Source organism: Euleptes europaea, chromosome 9 (genome assembly GCF_029931775.1).
Source record: "Euleptes europaea isolate rEulEur1 chromosome 9, rEulEur1.hap1, whole genome shotgun sequence".
In the NCBI taxonomy this organism is placed as follows: Eukaryota; Metazoa; Chordata; class Lepidosauria; order Squamata; family Sphaerodactylidae; genus Euleptes; species Euleptes europaea.
In genome coordinates, this window is record NC_079320.1 from 91,980,615 (window position 1) to 92,000,956 (window position 20,342).

The 20,342-nt window shown below is 45.7% G+C and overlaps 1 protein-coding gene across 1 annotated transcript in view; it reads right to left on the reverse strand.

Annotated features, from left to right (window-relative positions):
- Positions 1-11,823: 11,823 nt before the first annotated feature.
- Positions 11,824-20,342, reverse strand: part of CRACR2A (calcium release activated channel regulator 2A) — a 93,921-nt gene continuing 85,402 nt past the window's right edge. The window contains exons 15-17 of the mRNA XM_056855753.1: positions 17,295-17,396; positions 13,787-13,863; positions 11,824-11,914 (exon numbers count right to left, since the gene is read on the reverse strand). Coding sequence (XP_056711731.1) covers positions 11,824-11,914; positions 13,787-13,863; positions 17,295-17,396 — 270 coding nt within the window. The remainder of the gene's footprint in view (positions 11,915-13,786; positions 13,864-17,294; positions 17,397-20,342) is intronic.

Sequence of the window (20,342 nt, forward strand, 5' to 3'; positions counted from 1 at the left end):
AGATAAGAGGTTGACCCTGCAATCATGGATGTCGGGAACCCCAAACAGGACCAGGACCCTCGCCGATGCCGAGGGGCCCACCGCAGGGATGCTGTTGAGGAGGACTGGTGGTCACTGCGGGCAATAGTCATCACAGCATGGAGTGGAGGGTGACCTCAACGATGAGACCGTGATGCCAGAGGGGGCAGGCCTGAGGCACTGTTGCCACTGGCCCCACCCCAAGGGCTGGCCCTAGACTAGGTGAAGACCCTCTTGACCTCTGGGGCACCCACCAGGAAGCTTCTGGCGCTCTGGTGTGGCTTTACAAACACCTTTCCTCCCACAGAGGTGTCCAGTGGTTGAAACATCTGCATTTGCCTGAATGTCTTGTGCTCAGACCCACACCTGTCTGGGGGCTGACCCCGTAGACTCATGCCCTGGTGAGCTTGCCTGTCTGGGAGTGTCTGGCATTGGGGATAGCGCCAGTGCCCAAGGTCCATGGCCAGTCTGCAGTCCGCCTTTTCCCTTTGCCCCCCCAATAAAGCTTCCACTACTCCAATCCCAGCGTCTCCTGTCCTCTATGAGGGCAGGTGGTTGAAAGGAAGGGTGGGTTGGAAGACCCTGGAAGAGGTGCACCCTGGATAGTCATTGAGCACCTACAGCCTGCCGGATGTAGCCATGCGCTCTGCCAGCACAGCAGCCTACAACACCTTGTCACTCCAGGGGGAGATGAGTGCCCCCACCCCAGAAGCAGCGTGGTGGACCCTCTACTGGAGCTTGGGGTGGACATGAGGGAGGGAGTTTGCAGACATGTAGCATTGCTGGGCAAATACATGGAAGGGCTAGAGAATGGCAGCGCCCAATGAAAGGGACCCTTGAACCAAGACTCAGCTTGCATTGAGGGGTGGGTTGGAGAGGGGCCACAGCTGGGGCAGTCCCCTTGTGGTGACAGATATGGCTGGTTGCGGGAAACCACGCCTATCCCCCTTTGGAGAGGCCATGTGGCCAATCTTGAACGGTGTGGCTGAAAGGAGGCATTAGTGGCTCCTTGGGCCCCCGCAGGCCCCCACCACTGGTCTCTTCCCAAGCCAACTCCAGCCCCTGCAGGGACCACTATGGAGCGGGAATAGTGGCATGCTGTGGAGAGTGGTGGCTGCCAACTGTGCGGGGGTTCCAACGCTCACCCACGGTACCAGGATGAGCCGCCATATGGCTGTCTATCCAGGCCCATGATTGGTGGCTGCCTCCCTTTCCATTAGGCCCACCCTCCTGCTAGGTGCCAGGGCATCTTTCATGATGAATCAAAGTCCACAGTCCAAGACAAGGTTTCCTGTCAGCAAGCCCCACCAACCAGATGAGACATGAGGCACAGGGTAGGCACCTGAGACAAAGCACCTGGGTCCCCCTCTCCTTTATCTTAGGCTCTGCAGTTACCAACAACTTGCTGAGTTTCAGTTAAAGAAGTGTCCATCTTTGCTAGGCCTCAGCCTGAACCACTGTCTGAATAAAGCAAGGAACTGCATTAAGAGATCAGTTTTCTGACAGGCCATTTCATGAGCCGCAATGGAGAAGGCACATGTATGGACGGTTGTTGACTTTGCCCATTTGTAGGCTGGCACCCACAGGAGACCCTGCTGACATGAGCTGTTGTGGTGCAGCATAGGGGTAGAGGCGGTCCCACCGATAAGAGGGGCCAAGGCCATGAAGGGCTTTGTATGTGATTGAGCCTGGTAACAGATGGGCAGCCGATGGGGTGTCTGCAGAATGGGAGAATAGGCATGCTCTGACCAGCTCCCCTTAATAGCCAAGCCGTGGCATTCTGCACCAGCTGGAGTTCCCAAATTGACTCTGAGGGGAGACCCATGTACAATGCATTACAGTAGTCTAGACTCGAAATGCCGACATACCACTGTAAAGGTAGGCCAAGCAAGTTCCCAACTTCCTTTTTAAAAAAAAAGTAAATCCCTATCAACTTCACAGTGGGTAGCCGTGTTAGTCTGTCTGCAGTAGTAGAAAAGAGCAAGAGTCCAGTAGCACCTTAAAGACTAACAAAAATATTTTCTGCCAGAAAATATTTTTGTTAGTCTTTTAAGGTGCTACTGGACTCTTGCTCTTTTCCCCTATCAACTTCCTTTGTGGAGATATAAGGGGGAAAGGCATATCTCCACAAGGGAAAGGTTAGAGACTTATTTTTTAAAAATGAGCTGGGAATTCAGAGAACCTGAGTGACCCGGCGTCACAGATGTTATGGCGATATTTTAGCGCCTTCTAAAAAAAATGCATCAATGATATTGATATCAGCAAGCACAAAAAATAAAAAGGGTGTGTGTGTGCTGTGAGGCCACTGATGACAACAGCGCACAGCATGGTGTGGCGGTTAGGAGCAGTGGGGCTCTGGAGATCTGGGTTCGATTCCCCACTCCTCCACATGAAGCCTGCTGGGTTACCTTGGGCTAGTCACAGTTCTCTCCGAACTCTCTCAGCCCCACCCACCTCACAAGGAGTCTGCTGTGGGGAGGGGAAGGCGATTGTAAGCCGGTTTGATTCTTCCTTTAGTGTTAGAGAAAGTCAGCATATAAAAACCAACTCTTCTTCCCTTTAAAACCGTGATTATTTAAGACAGCGCAGAAGAAAATAAACTGACTCCATAGATGTGAAAATGCCAGGGGAGGGGGGGAGAGACGTGCAGAAGAACCGTGCCCAAACTGATTCCAGTGTTTGTGGATTGATCCCCAAGAAAATCAGAAGTCAAGTGGGCAAAAAAGCCCCAGTGCAAAACCCAGCGCTGCACTTCCAAGTGGATCAATGTTTCTTACACAAAAAATGACCAGGGGACATTTGCCCAGATGTAAACATTCATATGAGTGCTAAAAACTGGAGCACAATTGCCTAAAAAAACTTAATTTTGATGCAGTGCAACCCCTGGAAAACTATTATTTGCCTGACAATCATATAATACTTTCAAGCAATGTAGGGGTCCTGAATAGCCAGCGATCTATCGGCAGCAGAGCTAAGGAACAGTGGATTGCCCGAGGCCCTCCATCGCCGGCCCGTCTCTCAGCCACTGCAGTATGTCTCGAGAACAGAATTTGTTGTAACAACTTTTTTTAATGAGAGCCCCTGTGCAGTTTAACAGTGTTTTATTCCAGCACAAACCAAAGTCAGTTGTGTCTTTATCATCTGCATAAATCTGTACATCTTCATTACAGCGTGATCTGGATTTCACATTAGACTTGGATTTGAAAGGACAACTATGTGATGTGTCTGTGTCTAGTGACTACAGAATGCGCTAGCAGCCGGGGGCTTTCTTTGAAAGAGCAAAAGGACGCTGAATCGTGATCTGCGGCACCTCATGATGGGAACAGTCACTTGCAGGACTTTTCAGTTGCCGATGGGAAGTTAGTCGCTCTGTCCCGCCTGCTTGCAGCAAAAAGAGCTTTGTATGAATAAGCAGTAGAAACTATATGATGCAGCATTTCAGGGTTCTTCCACTGCACAGTGTAGCATTTTTCTTACCAGAATATTTAAGGACAGGGAGTTGCCATACATGACTGAGAGTGTTTGCAGTATAAAATATACCCCTAATACTGTCTGTCACAAGAATTCTGTTGTTTCATCATAGAATTTTGTTTTGTGGTTGGCTGGTTTGTTTCTCTTTCAGTTTTAGTTGAGATGATAACTGCACTAAATTGCCAGCCACCCTCACAGTTTTTGTTTTTTACCAAAACACGCGAGATGTCGAAGAGCACAATAGTAGAACGGGGGGGGGGGGGTGCTTCTCATTCTGAGCATGTGGGCAGTTCCTTGCTTTTTTGGGGGTTTTCTGTACTGCAGTTTTTGAGAAGTTCTTCAAGCTATGCATTAGTGAAAGCTAGAAAGTGAGTTTTCCTCTTTTTTTAAAGCACAGCTCTTTGCTCCTATTCATGCTTTGAAAGACTTCTTTTAACTTCCAAGGCTGATTTCTGATTTGTCTGATTTTGCTTTCATTACAGATAGTGACTATTTTTATGTAGATGCCTAACCAAGCTGGCTATAGAGGGTTTTCTCATTTAAGAAAACTGTAAAGATTTTTATCACTTGAATGTGGTGCTTATGAGTGGAGTTTGCACGGACGCCAGCTGAAACTGAACAAAATGGTCTCTGAATGTGATGCGTCTAAAGCATATTTTTAGCAAAGGCTACCAGGGTGGATTTTTCTTCTTCTTACAATCTCATTTTGCTTCATAATAAACACAAGCTTTATATTTAATCTTCAGTGGTTTCCCTCTGCTTTTTCTCCTTTGTTTCTGTTTCAAGTCAGATGTATCAAACATAAGGTTCTAGATGTGATTCCTATCAAAGTGGCCATTTTTATTGACAAGTAGCTAAGAGGACAAGCGGCGAATGTCTTAAAGGAGAGAGCCAAAGGGGGAAGACGTTAAGTTTCCAAGTGGAGGGAGTATACTGCATACAAGCACAACTATGTTTGTGTCAGGATAAAAGGCATAGCCTGGCTCAAGGCACTCAGCAATGGCACATCAGACACTTTAATATGTTGGTGCTTTGCTGAGTTCATCCTGAAGGAAATCCAGGAATGTCACATTTCTGTGCTGATTAGCACACCTACCCTTGCATCCTGCTAAGAAAACCCCCTTCCAGTTTTTGTGGTGCTCCCCAAATCTTGTATTTTGCTGCCACTCAACTGCCAAGCTGGACTGCTTTCAAGACAGGTGTTTTCCACATTTCAGCCACTAGACTGGTACAGGTTTTTAAATATGTTTCCACATGATATTTTGTCCTCTAATTGTGCACCGACCATTAGCAGTGACAGAATATGCAAGTCTGTTCATATTAGCTATGACAGGTGGATTTAGATTCAGGGGATCTAAGTGTCAAGCTCTACTGGTACTGGTGGTTATCCCTGGGCATTGGCACAATCCGCCAGCTCCCGCAACAGGGCTCTGGGCCCAGTTTGCTACGCCTCACGGGACTAGTGAGAGTAGCACAGCAGCATCCAGGATTCCAGAAGCCATAGAAGCTGTAGAAGCAGTGGGAGATAGAGTGGTGAGATGGATCAATCTCAAATTCCCTTGGAGAAGCTGACCCAGGACAACTATGCTACGTGGTCGGTGAGATTGGAACATTATCTCAAGAGGGAGGCTCAGTGGGGAGCCGTAGATCATGTGCCTGTAACTGCAGTGGAGCGGGAACGGGTTAGTAAGGCTCTAGCTAATATAATTCTGTCAGTAGACAACAGTCAATTAGTCTACGTGTCAGGAAAGGCAAATGCCAGGGAAGCGTGGGAGGCTTTGAAACAGGTGCATCTTCAGACTTCAGCCGGGACTATCCTCTCATTAACGAGGAGGCTGTACCGAAGCCATAAATCACCCCACACGCCAGCAGCCGAGCACCTCAGGAATCTAGCAGAGATTTTCAGACAGCTAGAGCTGAGGGGGAAGAATTACACACCAGAAGACTGAATGCACATTATGCTAGGATCCCTAGATGAAAGCTACCATGTGCTGATAACATCTCTGGAGTGTATGGACGCGGCACGTTTAACGTCAGAGTACGTGTCGGGGAGAATCCTTGAAGATGAAGCAAGACGGTGGGAGAGCCAGGATGAGATGGCCGCAGCCCATGCGAGACCGCATCCGGTGATAAGAGCAGCTCATCAATCATCGTGGCAGACAGCAGCCCAGCAGTGGGAGGGTCACCCGAGAGAGGGACATCCCAAACAGTCTACGCCGATGGCAACGCAGATGACAACGCCGATGACTTCGCCGATGACATCGCCAAAGACACCAGGATGGGAGGCGTTCGTCTACCCTGCGCAGAGTTTGCAGCAGAAGCAAGCATGTGGAGCTAGTCGGAGGAGCGGTGGCTTCAAGGAGGAACCGGAGGAGTGCGTGCTCTTTGTCAGGAAATGCTTCAGCTGTGGCTCAATGAAGCACTTCAAGCACTTCGAAGCCCTAATGAGCTGGCCAAGAGACGTCAGCGTAAACAGATTGAACATTCCTCACATACCTCTGTAGTACTGGCAGAGGCTGGAGAAGCAAGCAGCCTCTGGCTAATTGACAGTGGAGCTTCCACGGTTTTTGTTAACTCTGCTGCAATGTTAAACGCAAAGAAATGTTCTGCCAAGAGTCATGTAAGTTTGGCAGATGGGAAGCGTTTGGAGGTGGCATGTGAGGGGGAGGTGTTTTTTTCTGCGTTAAATCACACGTTCAAGTCTGTGCTGTGTGTCCCAGGGCTCGAGAATAATCTATTAAGTGTTTCAGCCCTCACCCAGGCTGGATATATGGTGGTGTTTCAGGACAAAGCCGGCCTGATTAAGAAAAATGAGGCTGTGTTGTTAAAGGGGCACATTAACAAAGATGTTTATGTGGTGCACAGTGGCTCAGAAGAGTCTAATGCGGTGGAAGCATTAAACCCTAAACCACATGATGGCTGCCAGCATCTCCTCCACAGGAGGCTTGGCCATACGTCATATTCTACTCTTAGGAAAACCCTAGAGGCATTAGGGGGTGAACTGAAAGTAAATAAGTGCAACTCTTTCTTGGACTGCACAGTTTGCAAATCAGTGAAGAGTAGGAGGGGTCCAGTGGCAAAAGCCAGCGGCAGGGTTAGTAGCCAACCCCTAGAGCTCGTGCACATGGACCTGAGTGGCCCCTATCCAGACAGTGTGTCCAAGAATAAATATGCATTATGTGTGGTTGATGACAGGACCCGTTTTGGATGGATTTATCTCTTGAAAAATAAGAGTGAGGCTTGTCAAACTATCAAATATTGGCTTGCCAGGGTTGAAAGGCAATTAAACCTCAAAGTAAAAAAGATACAGTGTGATAGGGGTGGAGAATTCTTATCACATGCCCTGGATCAGTGGCTGGAAAGTAAAGGCATTGAGCAGAGACTTGCTAATCCCGGGATGCCACAGGAGAATGGGGTCGCAGAGTGCAATCAATACTTGCAATCAATGATGCAAGCTCTGCTGGAAGACTCTCAGCTCAAACCTAGATTTTGGGGAGAGGAGATCAAGACTGCAAATTACTTGATCAACCGCTTGTGGACCTCAAGCATAAATGACATCCCCTATAAAATGTTATATGGGAAGAACCCATCTTTAAAGCATTTGAGGATTTTTGGGTCTAAAGCTTGGGTCAATATACCTTTGCATCAAAGAAGAAAGGGTGGCAAAAGGTCTAAACAATTACTTTTCCTAGGCTATCAGAATGCAGCCATATCCTACAGGTTTGGAGATCCCCAAAATAAGATCACGTTCAGCAGATCAGCAAGCTTTGGGGAATCTTTAAACTGGCCAAGGCTGCATGGGGAGGAAAAGGAGCAGGAAACAGTGCAGATGAGAAAGATTCCAGATCAACAAGTGGGTACATCTTGTTTCTGGGGAAGGCACCAATTCACTGGAAGTCCCTTAAGCAAACATTCGTGGCTACTAGCTCATGTGAAGCAGAGTATAGCGCCATTAGAGAGTGTGTGGGACAAATAGAATGGTTTGTGTTCTTAATGAAGGAATTGGGTGTAAATGTATCTCTGCTGGTACAAGTGTTTTCAGATAATGAAGCAGCGCAAACTCTTGCTAATGAGCAGTCATTCCGTGGCAAGAGCAAGCATGTCAAGATAAGGTATCAAAATGTGTCGGCTGCAATAAACAATAATCTGATAACAGTAATGAGATGTGCAGGTGTAAACAATATTGCAGATCTGTTCACCAAGGTGGTGGATTGCAACAGATTCTTGCAACTGTCAAAGCAAATATGACAAACTTGAGAAGGAGTGACAGAATATGCAAGTCTGTTCATATTAGCTATGACAGGTGGATTTAGATTCAGGGGATCTAAGTGTCAAGCTCTACTGGTACTGGTGGTTATCCCTGGGCGTTGGCACAAGCAGCCGGTTATATTTTATTTTAAGCCTGTAAATAAATGGTGCGCTATGAGCACTATCAGCAGGAGCATTTTCTTGTGTCTGAAGGGGGAATACTGTAATGGCAGGACTTCAGTGAAGAGCTAGTCAGTCACTTGTTGATGACCGCAGGGGGCCAGTCAGCCCAAGACAACAATTAACATAACAGAAGAGAACCAGCTGCCTTTTAAACAAGGGAGAGGGGACGTCTGGAAGGGCCTCTGCAAATACGTGGACTTTGAAAAACAGTTTTTAAAAGTTATTGCATTATTCCTATGCAGTGTTAGGTATGCTTGTGGAGATTTTCCCCAAAACCAGAACAGAACCCCCCATACCTCAGCCTGGCTTTTGGACTGGGAGGAGGGAAGGGGTTTGTTTCTCAAAATAAAACTTGAAAAGGGAGGGTAGTGAATGCTGAGGGTCACATGAGAACATAGCGGGGCTTCAATGCACATTGGATGTGAAAAATGGATTACCTTCTGCCACCTAGAATCTCTGCTGCAAGGACTATTTCATACACCACCACATTAGCAACCTGGCCACTACAGAAAACCACCCTGGTCTGGAAGCAGCCCTGGAGGAGCTGAGGTGTGGGTGTAGGGTGTAGGAGGTGAGTAATATGAACCACCAACACTTTAGTAAACACTTAGAAAGGCCAACAGCCCAAATGGGGATGCTTTGCACTGTATTGGTAATTACTTCCTGTGTAGGCAAACCACAGAAAACAATTGGGGGAGAGGCCTGATATGAATGTGGAGGTAAACGTTTGACAGGTCCACAGATATTATGTAGTCATTGTGTTGTAAGGATCACACAACTGAATGAAAAGATTCCCTCCAGAGGTAGGAATCTTTTTAATCTAAAAGTTGAGCCATTTAAGATCCAGAATGGTCAAGAGCCTCAACTTTTCTTGGGCACAATGAAAGAAATTGAGTAGTCCCCAGAGTGGAAGCTGTTCTTCAGGAACAGGTTCTACTACTATCTCAAGCAGATGTCGGATAGTTAAGAGAATGAACTTATGCGTATTGTCTTGCACCTAGATATCTGACAGCATACGGCATCATGTGTGGTAAAACTGTGGAAGATACTTCAGTGGATCAGAGGGCAGGGCTGCTCAAAAATAGGATTTCTTAGGCAACTCAGAAAGGTAATGGATCATTTGTTCATTTATTTAATGCTCATAGACCAATCAGTCATGTGCATAGAGGAAAGGTACACTATTAGAAAACACAATTAAATATACAAGCTCAAATATAGGAATTACATTTACAGCCTTCATAAAACATTTTTAAAATTTTAGATATACAAAATTGTACAGTTTAAAATTTAGCAGCATCATTTAATGCCACAGATAGAAATTTTGCAACTGCCGGAGTCACATTTGGATCGGTGTCTACTGATAGCTTGATTACAAGTTCCTGTTTTTCAATAAGTCTCCATTTCTGAATATATTTAGTAATCAATTTCTCTCAGGCCGCGTTATACTTTTTACAATTGATAAAGAATTGCCAGGTGGTATCCAGCTCCCCTGATTTGCAGTTGCAGAGCTGCTTGGAAAAGGGGATCCCCTTTGAATCTGCCTGTTGGCTCCCCTAAAGGGCAAGGAGTTCATTCTGGCTTTTGAAAATAAAATTCTATATTTGGGTCCTGTTAGAGACTTACAGTATGCTGATTAGGGTCTTCGAAATTTGAAGACCCAAATAATATAAAGTGCATACTCTTTGAGCTGTACAGCATATGCTCCATTTATCGAATTTAAAGACACAAAGTTTAATTTGCTTGCATGCAAAGTGTAAATCCATTTGGTTAAAAGTTTCAAAGAAAAGACCCAATTTTTGTAATCTGTCATCTGCCAATTTCAACCATGAACTTTGAAAACCATCCTTGTTCAGATAGTACAGGTAGCAGACCTCTGGAGAATGGTGGATTTTATCTAAGGGAAAAGGTTGTTATCCAGGCCTTGGCCTCCATGGATGGTATGGCAAATTCTAGGCAAATAGCTGGGCCGGAGACACGTTTAGGGCTATTTGACAGTGAACTTAGGAAATAATTTAAACAGGAGTTGTACCTTTCATTTATCTTGGCTATGGCCAATGGAGCACCATAAAATAAAATGGGTGCTACCTTCACATGGAAAGCATGAATAGCAGCAGGTAAATAATTACCACCCAAAGTTCAAAAGAATCTCAAAAGAGCTGAAGAATGTATTGACGCTAACTTTTTAGTAGCAGTAATGTGTCCTTTCCAATTTAAATTATAATTAAAGGTAACACCAAGGTAACGAAAAGTATTCACTTGCTCAATTTGCTGATCATTTATAGACCAGGATAAATGTTGTGAAGGAGCACCTTTACAGAAAACCATAACTTTGGTCTTTTGATAATTAATTTCCAGTGACTTATTCATGCAATAATGTGCGAAAGCATTCAGCAATCGCCTCAGCCCAGTATTGCAACACAATATTGTCTGCATAAAGTAAATGTGAAATAGGTCTACTGGATAGGTTTGGAGGATGGAATGATTCACTAGAAAGAGAGCCATCAATATTGTTTAGGTAGAGGTTAAAGATGTAGGGAGCCAATAGGCAGCTCTGGCAAAGTTAATGGATCTTGAGCACCTTACACAAGATTTTGGGAAATATTCCTGATGAAATAGCCAGTATCTCCCTCCTCAGGAGCTAAGGAAGTATCAGAGCACTCAGACCCTAAAGATAAGTCATCCAACAAAGGCCTCCCATTACTTCTGCCTCTTAGTAGGTAGCTGAGTGGATGATGAATGGGGGGGGGGGGAATGTAACCTGAGACCTTGTTCCGGTGGCAAAGGAGACTTGGGACATGGGGAAGAGTCTCTGTCTATATCTGCCCCTATGACTAGACATTTCACTGGAGCACACCACACACACACACACACACAGAGAGAGAGAGAGAGAAGGGAAAGCAAACACTTTGTGGTTGGACAGCCACCAACACACACACACACCTTGGTAGGTCTCCAAGTAGAGACAAAGTATAATGTGTGAAATCTGGTAAAACCAAGGAGCTCCATGGTTGTGGTTTTCTGCGGGGGGCGGGGGGTGACCTTTTTTTTGTTAAAGGCAATTGCATGTTTCCTTCCATCTGACAAAATTATTTTTGGGGACAGAAACTGCTCTCCATCTTCAAACACTAGTGTAGATGAATGAATTGTATGGCTATCTGGCACAGTTTCATTTTCCTACCAATCCCTTTTAACATTTATTTTTACACTTTTGGGAATGCTGTTAAAATGTAGATAATATAATTATTTTTTAGTGCAGAGGAAAACTGAAGAACAAGATAGGCAAAAGCAGCATTGCAGACTCATTCCACCATAGTTCCTTAAGGAGTGATGCTACAGGGCGAGGGGAGAACTTGGATCATGAAGCTCTAAGCTACAACCAGGCGTTATTGCCAACTCTTGTCTAGTGTCATAAACAGTGTCCCTTCTCTCTCCCGGCAATATTTAGTAGGACTAAACAAGTGCCATGACGTCATCATATTACCCATTCCTCTGGCTCCGGAAACAACAGCCCATGAAGAGTAGGGAAACTCACATTAGCCTGCGGCACCCCTGCTGCAGCGGAGAGGAGGTGGAAGAGCAGCCAGCCAGCCACGCAGGGGCCCGGAGGTCCAGCTGGGAGGGAGATCTGTTTGGGAGGGGATAACTGACTGGCTCTTTTGTGGAATTTTACCACTGTCAATATTCAGTAACACACATAAAGTAAATACACCCCCAACTTCATTCAGCGGCTTTTTATCTTTCCATGGAGAAAACAAGAATAAGGTGTTTGTTAAGACTAATTGAGCCCCAGAATAAACCACAAATGCAACCAATATGCTTTTGCATAAGACAAACGTGGCAATGTAAGCAAAGGGGGTATTACGTTTCCTTATTCAAGAGGGAAAGTGGGAACATACAGGTCCTCTACTGTCTGGAACAACATGGCTTTTTCTTAAAACCTTGATGCAGCTGAACAGTCTTCTCCTTCACTTTGTCTTCTTGTTTTTTTAAAATCCTAGAAAGAAGCATAAAACAGCTGATTTGCTACATCAGGCCAATTGTTCATCTGATCCTGCATTCTGTCTACAACCACAACTAGCCACACTCTCTGGGGAGCTCATGAACAGGTTATAGCAATGCCTGTTTTTTGTCTCCATACACACCTTATAACCTATAGCTTCGAAAGCCTGACTATGGCTTTTCTAAAGACAACTGACCCCAGCTCTCAACTGGGCCTCTGACCTTAGAGGGTGACATTAAATGTCTGAAAGTATGTTCAAGGATAGGAAGGCCATTTGAACAGGCAACAAGATTTTCTGCTTGCAAATGAAGGAAATTGTTTATCTACACAGACAGACAGAACAAACAGTATCAGAGACTCTGAAACTGAGTAACTAATTTGGAACAAAACATTATTTAGCCATGATTTGTGAAAAAAGCCCATCTCCTGAACAATATGAAAGGGAGGGGTCAGGCTGAAACCCTTTTCTCACCGTTTAGCCTACAAAAGAAGTCAAACTTGACCAGCTCTTTGTCATTCTGGGGAAAGAGATCAGGCTTTCCATTGTGGTTGCCATCTTTGTCTTTCCTCAGGGTGATCCAGAGCGCTCTGACTTATTGTTGGTCTGTCTGTTAGTCTCTGTGTGGGGTTTATTAAATCTGTCACGTATTATTCTTCTCTTTTGCCTTATAACCTTTGTAAGTTCAATAAATCTATAAGCTTTACTGTTATATGCGTGTGTGTGGATTGGTCCTAAGTCTATGGTCTGTGTTTCTATCACATTCTCTGGCTTTGTTTTGGTAAGTAGCAGGCAGAGAGATTCCAATGTAAAAGAACCAAGGGAAGGGAAAAGGGAAATTCTCCCCACAATACCCTTCTTCCATAGAAGTAGCAAAAGAAAGAAGACTGAAAATCCTTATCAGCGTAAGCAAAGAATTCCTTGCAAATGATAGTTAAATGGCTTTGTGCCACCAAAGAGCCAGAACCTCCAGAGATCCCCCCCCAGGCTGTTTCTGACCCAAATTCCCAATGAAAGCTGCTTCCGAGACCAGCTTCCTTCCCAGCCCGGCTCTCTGATGCCAGCGTGTGGCAAGGTCTGGGCAGCCAGTGGGGCCGGGTACTTCCAGGATCAGACTGCGAGGGGTGAGGGGAGGTGGAAGGAAGGAAGGAGGCAGGAAGACATCAGGGGAAGCTGCCCGCAGCAGGCGCCAGCCGGAGGAAGACGCTTCCAGCACCTCCCCTGACCAGCTGGGACTCACGAAGCAGCAGGTGGCTGGCAAGCCTGGCTACGGAGGAAGCCGGGCTCGTGGAGCCTGCAGGAGACCCCTCTTTGCCGGGGGAGGCTGCAGGGGATGCAGGGAGCCTGGCAGGTCAGAAGGCGCAAGGGGTCAGCCAGGTCCTTAGCGAAAGGGAAGGTGTGCAAAGCTCTCTGCAGCACCAGGGCAAGGGACCGAGCGCGGGGGAGGTCACTCGCTGGACTCTGATGAGAGGCCAGAGAGCGCTTGTGGGCCCCAGGGGAGCCTGGGGGGCACCCCCACTGAGGAAAACGCAGGGGCACCCAGCCTGAGGCTACTGAGCTCACAACGCCCTGGCACGTCCACGTCCAGTCTTTTCCGCAACCAGCCCCCAACCAACGGAGGCTGCAAAGCACCCACGACCATCAACCTCGGCCTGACTTGGTTGTCTAATTGCACCCCCAACATTGATGCACAGGGATTCCAACACCAGGAAAACTGGAAAAACACCAACACGGTTCACTGTATTTATAACATAAAAACTGGCCCCCAAATTTTGGAGCCCCAGATTTTCTACTTATTGTGGCTATGGTAGACCGACACAGCTGGTGCCCCTATGGCACAGTGTACTAGCAACCACTCTCTTCTTTACCTTGCCAAATGAAGTACAGACTCACTGGTGTTGTGACCAGACAAGGCGCTGCATTCGTAGAAAATTAAATCATACTCCTAGAACAGAATGGGAAGAGGACAGTTTGCTTACATTAGTCTTCCACCAAGAAAATGGCAAAAATATAGGCAAATAGGAGTGGAGGGACTGTGGACCACAGACTAGGGCTGTCGATTCAGTTTGGCCCGAACTGAAAAACAGCCAAATTTCCCCTGATTCGGTGGGTTTGAGTTTGGGACGAACCGAACTCAAAAATGGCGGGAAACCAGGGGAGCCGAATTCAGCGAGTTCGGGAGTTCATGAATAAATCCGGCAAATTCGGGGCCATCAGTAAGCAGCATTCTCCTTCCCCGGCCAATCAGTGGCCAAGCTGGGTCTTCTTCTGGCCAATCAGTCAGGATTGAGTACTGGAGGAATCAGCTGCTGCGCGGCCGGGCCCGGGAGAGAGAGTGAGAGAAATCCTCATGTGTGTGTGGGGGTGCTTGTGCACATTCGCTCCTTACCGTGGCTGCAGGGGGTGCATTTTTGGGGTACAGACCCCAAACTTTCAGTGGAGCTTCAGACAAGCCTTCTTAAGAGACCCAAGTTTTGTAAACATTGGGTCAGGGGGTCCCGAGATATGGGCTCCCCCCTTTTCTCTTTCTGTGGCTGCAGGGGGCACATTTTTAGGGGTACAGACCCCAAACTTTCAGCGGAGCTTTAGACGAGCCTTCTTAAGAGGCCCCCCAAGTTTTGTAGACTTTGGGTCAGGGGGTCCTGAGATATGGGCTCCACCCCTTTTTCCTCCCCCTTTTCCATTTCCGTGGCTGCAGGGGGCGCTTTTTTGGGGGTGCAGCCCCCAAATCTTCAGGATATCTTCAGACGAGCCTTCTTAAGAGACCCCCCAAGTTTTGTAAAGATGGGTTCAGTGGGGGCAGAAATATCGGCTCCCCCCTTTTCTCTTTCCGTGGCTGCAGGAGGCGCATTTTTGGGGGTACAGACCCCAAACTTTCAGCGGAGCTTCAGACAAGCCTTCTTAAGAGAACCCCCAAGTTTCGTAAACATTGGGTCAGGGCCCCCCAAGATATGGGCTTTTCCCTTTTCCCTTTTCTCTATTGGGATGAATGGGATCCTGTATGCATCTCCAGAGCAAAACGTCCTGTGCTTAAATGGAATCGTCTTGGATTACCCAGTCCTCCTTCCACCCCTCCTGATGGAACAGAAGACAGCCACAGTAAGACCCCTTTGGGGGCTTTAATCTATACTTTTTCTCCTGTGTGTGTGTGTGTGGGGGGGGGGAAAGCAGAGTCTGTGTGTGTGTGTGGAGGGAGCAGTTTCTGTGGGTGGGGGGGAAGCCAAAGGGGGCTTTTGCCCGTTCTGCCTGGGGGTGTGTGCCCCCTCGAGTCTTCAGTGTGTCCTCAGGTTTTCCCTCATTCATAATATCAGTTAGGTCTATTTTGATACTTGCTCAAAACTGGTTTTCAAATGGTGACTTAAAGAATGCATTTTCCTGGTCCCAGTCCAATGCAAAAGGGGAAATTCCACCCCCTCCTGCTCCTTATGCATAGCTAGCTGCCTCTGTCCCTTTCCATGCTTTGCACGGTTGCAAAGGTGTTGCTTTGCAGGGTTGTGTTGCTTTGCAGTTGTGTTGCTTTGCAAACTTCTTAGCACCTGCCCCGCCCTTTGCATATTTGCAAAGGTGTTGCTTTGTGGTTGTGTTGCTTTGCAGTGTTGCTTTGCAGTTGTGTTGCTTTGCAAACTTCTTAGCACCTGCCCCGCCCTTGCTCTCATCAGCTGTTTGTTGGGGCTGGGAGCTTTGTGCGTGAGCGGCAAGCTCTGCTCAGAGATGCACATTAAGGGTGGGGGGGACCCCTTTCGGGGCCCATATCTCAGCCCCCCCTGACCCAATCTTTACAAAACTTGGGGGGTCTGGCAAGAAGGGTCCTTTGAAGCTCTGCTGAAAGTTTGGGACCTCTACCCCCAAAAATGCTCCCCAGAGCCGCGGAAAGGCGCGGTTGTGTTTTTAATGGCTTTATTCGACCGAATTTTTTCCCCGAACTTTGAATTCCTGCCGAATTGCACGGACCGAATTGGGGGAGTTCGGACTTCGGCATATCCCGAATCTAAACGGGCTGAATTCAGCCGAATCCGAACTATACCAAATTTTCTTTAATTCAACAGCCCTACCACAGACAGAGGCCCTCACGTTTGGGGCGAATCATGTAAAAACTTTGGAACTGATACCTGCATTTCTTGGGAAACTTTTTGTATTGGGAAACTCAGTGATTTTTCTGGAGAGACCTTTCCCCACCTGGCATTTTGTTTGGAAATAGTTGTTGTAAAGAGTGTTGCCAACATGAGGTTGGGAAAATCCTGGAGATTTTGGGGGTGGCGCCAGTGGAAGGTAGGGTTTGGGGGAGGGGGTGGCCTCATATAGCCCATGCTCCAAAACAGTCAATTTCTCCAGGGGAATTGATCTCTGTCAGCTGGAGATCGCTTATGATTCCAGGAAATCTCCAGGCCCCACCTGGAGGTTGGCAACCCTATTTGTAAAACACCCATCCTTCTAAAAAGCTGCAGAAGGAAGCAGATACTTTCCTACCAGAAGGCACCACAAAGAGATAGATTGGAAGGACTTGTAAGATTGACTTATCTTGCTTTATCCCTTTCTCCAGAATCCTGATTTTCAGCAGGAGGAACAACCGTCCTTGGCTTTATTTAAATCAGCAGCACCTCCCTTAATTTGGCAGCAGACATGTTTGGGGAGAGAGCAGCAGCCACCCAATGAATTTGCAGCTTTAAAAAATGCAAAGAGCTGCAACTCTTCATGTCAAAGATACGTTGCCCCCTTCTCCTCTCTGGGAGTGGAGGGCAGGCGACGGCATTCTGCAGCCGCGCACTGCCTCCCTGAGAAAGGGGGTTCTGCTCCCTTGTTACAAACCAGATAGGACTCTGTTCCCTCATCATCAGAAACAGAAGTGGAACCAGGCTCTACCAGGGACATTATTCTACACTTGGAAGGCGCAATTTGAAAACAAGTCCTCCCCCACTGTTAACACGGCAGCATCAAATGCATTCTCTAAACAAAGCACATGTAGGCTGCTGATTCATATTCCACAGTTTATCAGTAACCCCAGGTCAAAGAAGGTCAACAGTCATCGACTAAATTATTGTACAAAATAGTTCTTAAGCACAACTATTGAGGAAAGAAGGGTTTCAATTTTTAATTTAAAACCTCATTTAGGTTATTTAATGACAACATGTTTGGTGTGACTTTCTTTCACACTTGGCTACCTTGACCCATGGGGAAAAGGGGATATAAATGTATTGATTTAGAAATTGTTTATGCCACCTCTCCGGAAATAATAAAAACAAAAGGTATTAATGAAAATCCAGCAAATAAACTCATCCCAGCATAAAAAGTATAGATCATAAAATAGACCATAACTTAAAATTCTAACTAAAATAGTGTTTAAAAATATTTTGATAAATATCTGTGTATATACTGTACCTTGGCTAGATGCGCTCCTGATCCATAGGGGACTTCCCGTTCTTTTTCATTATCAGTTTTATTACCCAGCAAAAGGACAGGAATGTTCTCCCCTGTTGCCTCCTAAGACACAATGGACACTTGATATTGGTTCCCAGAATGTATGGACAATACTATCAGGATACCAGTAGGCAATTAATCAATTTCTCATAAAAAGATCATGTTTTACATTAAGGAAAAGGACTAAAAGGTGCATTCTATTCAGCTCATGACTGTTATCATAATGCCTTTTTCAGATCTCTGCCAGAAATTATTTTTTCAGATCTTTAATAAAGACATATAGTTTTACCTGGAATAATTTAGTATTGTAACTTTTTTTCCAATTAGACATCACTACATTGAATTGGGAATGGATTTTAATCATAATTTATTTTATTTATTTACTTCATTAATACCCCATCTTTCTCCACAATGAGAACCCAAAACAGCTTTCTCCTCTCCATTTTATCTAGTTGTTAATTATAACTAGGGCTGTGCACCATTTTTTTCCGGTATTTTTCGGATTCAGGTTTATTAAAGACAGAAATTTTTGAAAATCCAAAAAAGCTAAATATAAAGGATTCGGCTTTTTTGAATAATCAAAATTTTTCAGGTTTAATACTCGAGCCCAGTGCTTAGTTCTGTGCCACCTGTGGTCTCCGAAGTCCACATGGACATCGGAGGCGGTCCAGAGTTTAGATTGCCGTCCCCTGCTGCCTCCGGGATTGGAGGCTGCAGCAGACGGGCAAACTGCATGCTGGGCTCCAGACCAGCGCTTAGCTCATCGCCCCCATCTCAGAGGCGGCAGCAGCGACAACTGGGGCCGAAGCAGCCCTGAATCATGCTGGGAAAATTCAGCATGATTCGGGATCCGCTTTTTTGGCTCCCTTTAATCTCTGCAATTTTTTTTAATTGGTAATTTTTTTTCCAGTTCAGATTTAGCCGAATGCACACCCCTAATTATAACAACTGTAGCAATAATTTAAACAACTAGAAGTGCATTGTAATTGGGAACATAGTACAGAACCACTGCATTTCTTTAAATGTCCTCTTAAAAGCTTCTAATCTTTATTATCAATGGCATAATGTGACCTTGTTTGGGGTTTTTGTATTTTCAGTGGGAGGACTCAGTTTTTTACTTCTTCCTCCAAGAATGCCAGAGGTCCAACCTGACACCAGCACCTTAAATCTGCATACTTGATGCTGACAAGACAGTGTCTTAAAACCGTGACCTGAGTCATCTCCCTGAGTCGTCTCCCTCCACCCTTTTAGTGTGGTAATATATAGCCTGACGAAGAGTACTGGAGAAGGCTTCCATCATATAGCTTTGTTTTGCATCATATCGGTCGTTCCCAATAAAAGGTGCTACGAGCATTATACTCTTGTTTTCAGATTTAACATAACATAGTGCCTGTTACGATGGTCATTGTGTATGTGCCTGTGAGTCAGACTCAGCTGTAGACAGCAGGCTTTGCTTTCACTGCAACAACTAGTACAGGGTTTCCCTTCTAACCATAGATGAGCAAGGCAACAATAGGTTCATATGGGAGAAAGCAAAAGAGAGAGGGAAGGGCTGAACCTATTCCCTGACTCTTGCAATCCCTGAGTCTGGGATACTCGGCTATTTTATAGCAGTACTAAAATATCAGCTACTGAAAACAGCCAAATAACTACTTTTCTCCACAGATAACGCCCCCTTACACACACACACACACACACAGAGAGAGAGAGAGAGAGAAAGAGAGAGAGAGAGAGAGAGAGAGAGAGAGAGAGAGAGAGAGAGAGAGAGAGAGAGAGAGAGAGAGAGACTTGGGTCTTTTGGGGGCATGCATATTATTTATTTAACACCTATTCTATCTTATTTTATGCACCTTCTTATAACAACAATATAGCTACATAAAACCACACAAAAAGCTAGTCACCATAAAACGAAGTCACCAAGATAGCAATGCAACCTCAAAACAAGAAAGGTATTAATTAAAACTTGTATGAATATAAATATTTTATCTGGAACCAAAAAGTAAAGAAAATCCTAGATGAGAAGGGGAAATTGTCCTCGCCCTCCCTGGATCAGGGCTTCTTAAACTTTTTCCACTCGCAGCCCCTTTTCTCCCGAGAAATTTTTATGCGACCCTGGGTATATAGGTATATAAAATAGGTATACAAATGAAACATTTACTGATAACAAATCATAAAGAAATTTATTTTAAAACAATTCTACGGTATACATATAATTTTACCATTTATTAAAGACAAAAGCAAATTTGCATACTAATGAGATGGATGTTCTTATTTCGCGATCCCCACATTCAGTTATGCAATCCCATATGGGGTCGCGGCCCACAGTTTAAGAAACTTTGTTCTAAAGTAGGGCTGGCTACTACTTTTAGAGTTGTCTTTGCATTTCGTATGAATTTTCAGTGAAGAATTTACTTTGGGTGAATGAGGAATTTCCTTAAGAGAAACAGAGCTTCTGAAAGGGAAGATTTCATGTCTTTTTCATTTCCCCCTTGATCCAAGCCAGGAAGTTGCAATGTTTGAGGTTGCAGATTCTCCCTGTTTTTCCTTCCCTGAAGGTGGGGGGAAGGCTGATTAGGATCCGAAGAGGGGGAGGCCCCAATTCTTGCTTGTAGGACTATTATAGGAGGCATCGGGACAGGGCAGGGCCTATAAACAGAGTACTAAATGTACAACTCTGTTGGGCAAGGGATATTTTCAGAGCCATTGGTGGCAGCAGGTAGCCAGTTTTTAGGCACACCTGGAGAGTGAGAGGAAAAGTTGGGGACTTGGGGAAGGTTTTTCCGACCTCCTGGGGCCAACCACATAGAACAGGGGGGGCTTGTGAGCCTATTCCTACACAACCCACAATATCATTTTTGCATTTTCATTCACCATTTCATTTTGCACCAAGAAATGCTGAGCAGTAAACCTCGAAGACAGATAATGTTTTGAGTAAGAACATAAGAACATAAGGAAAGGCCTGCTGGATCAGACCAAGGTCCATCAAGTCCAGCAGTCTGTTCACACAGT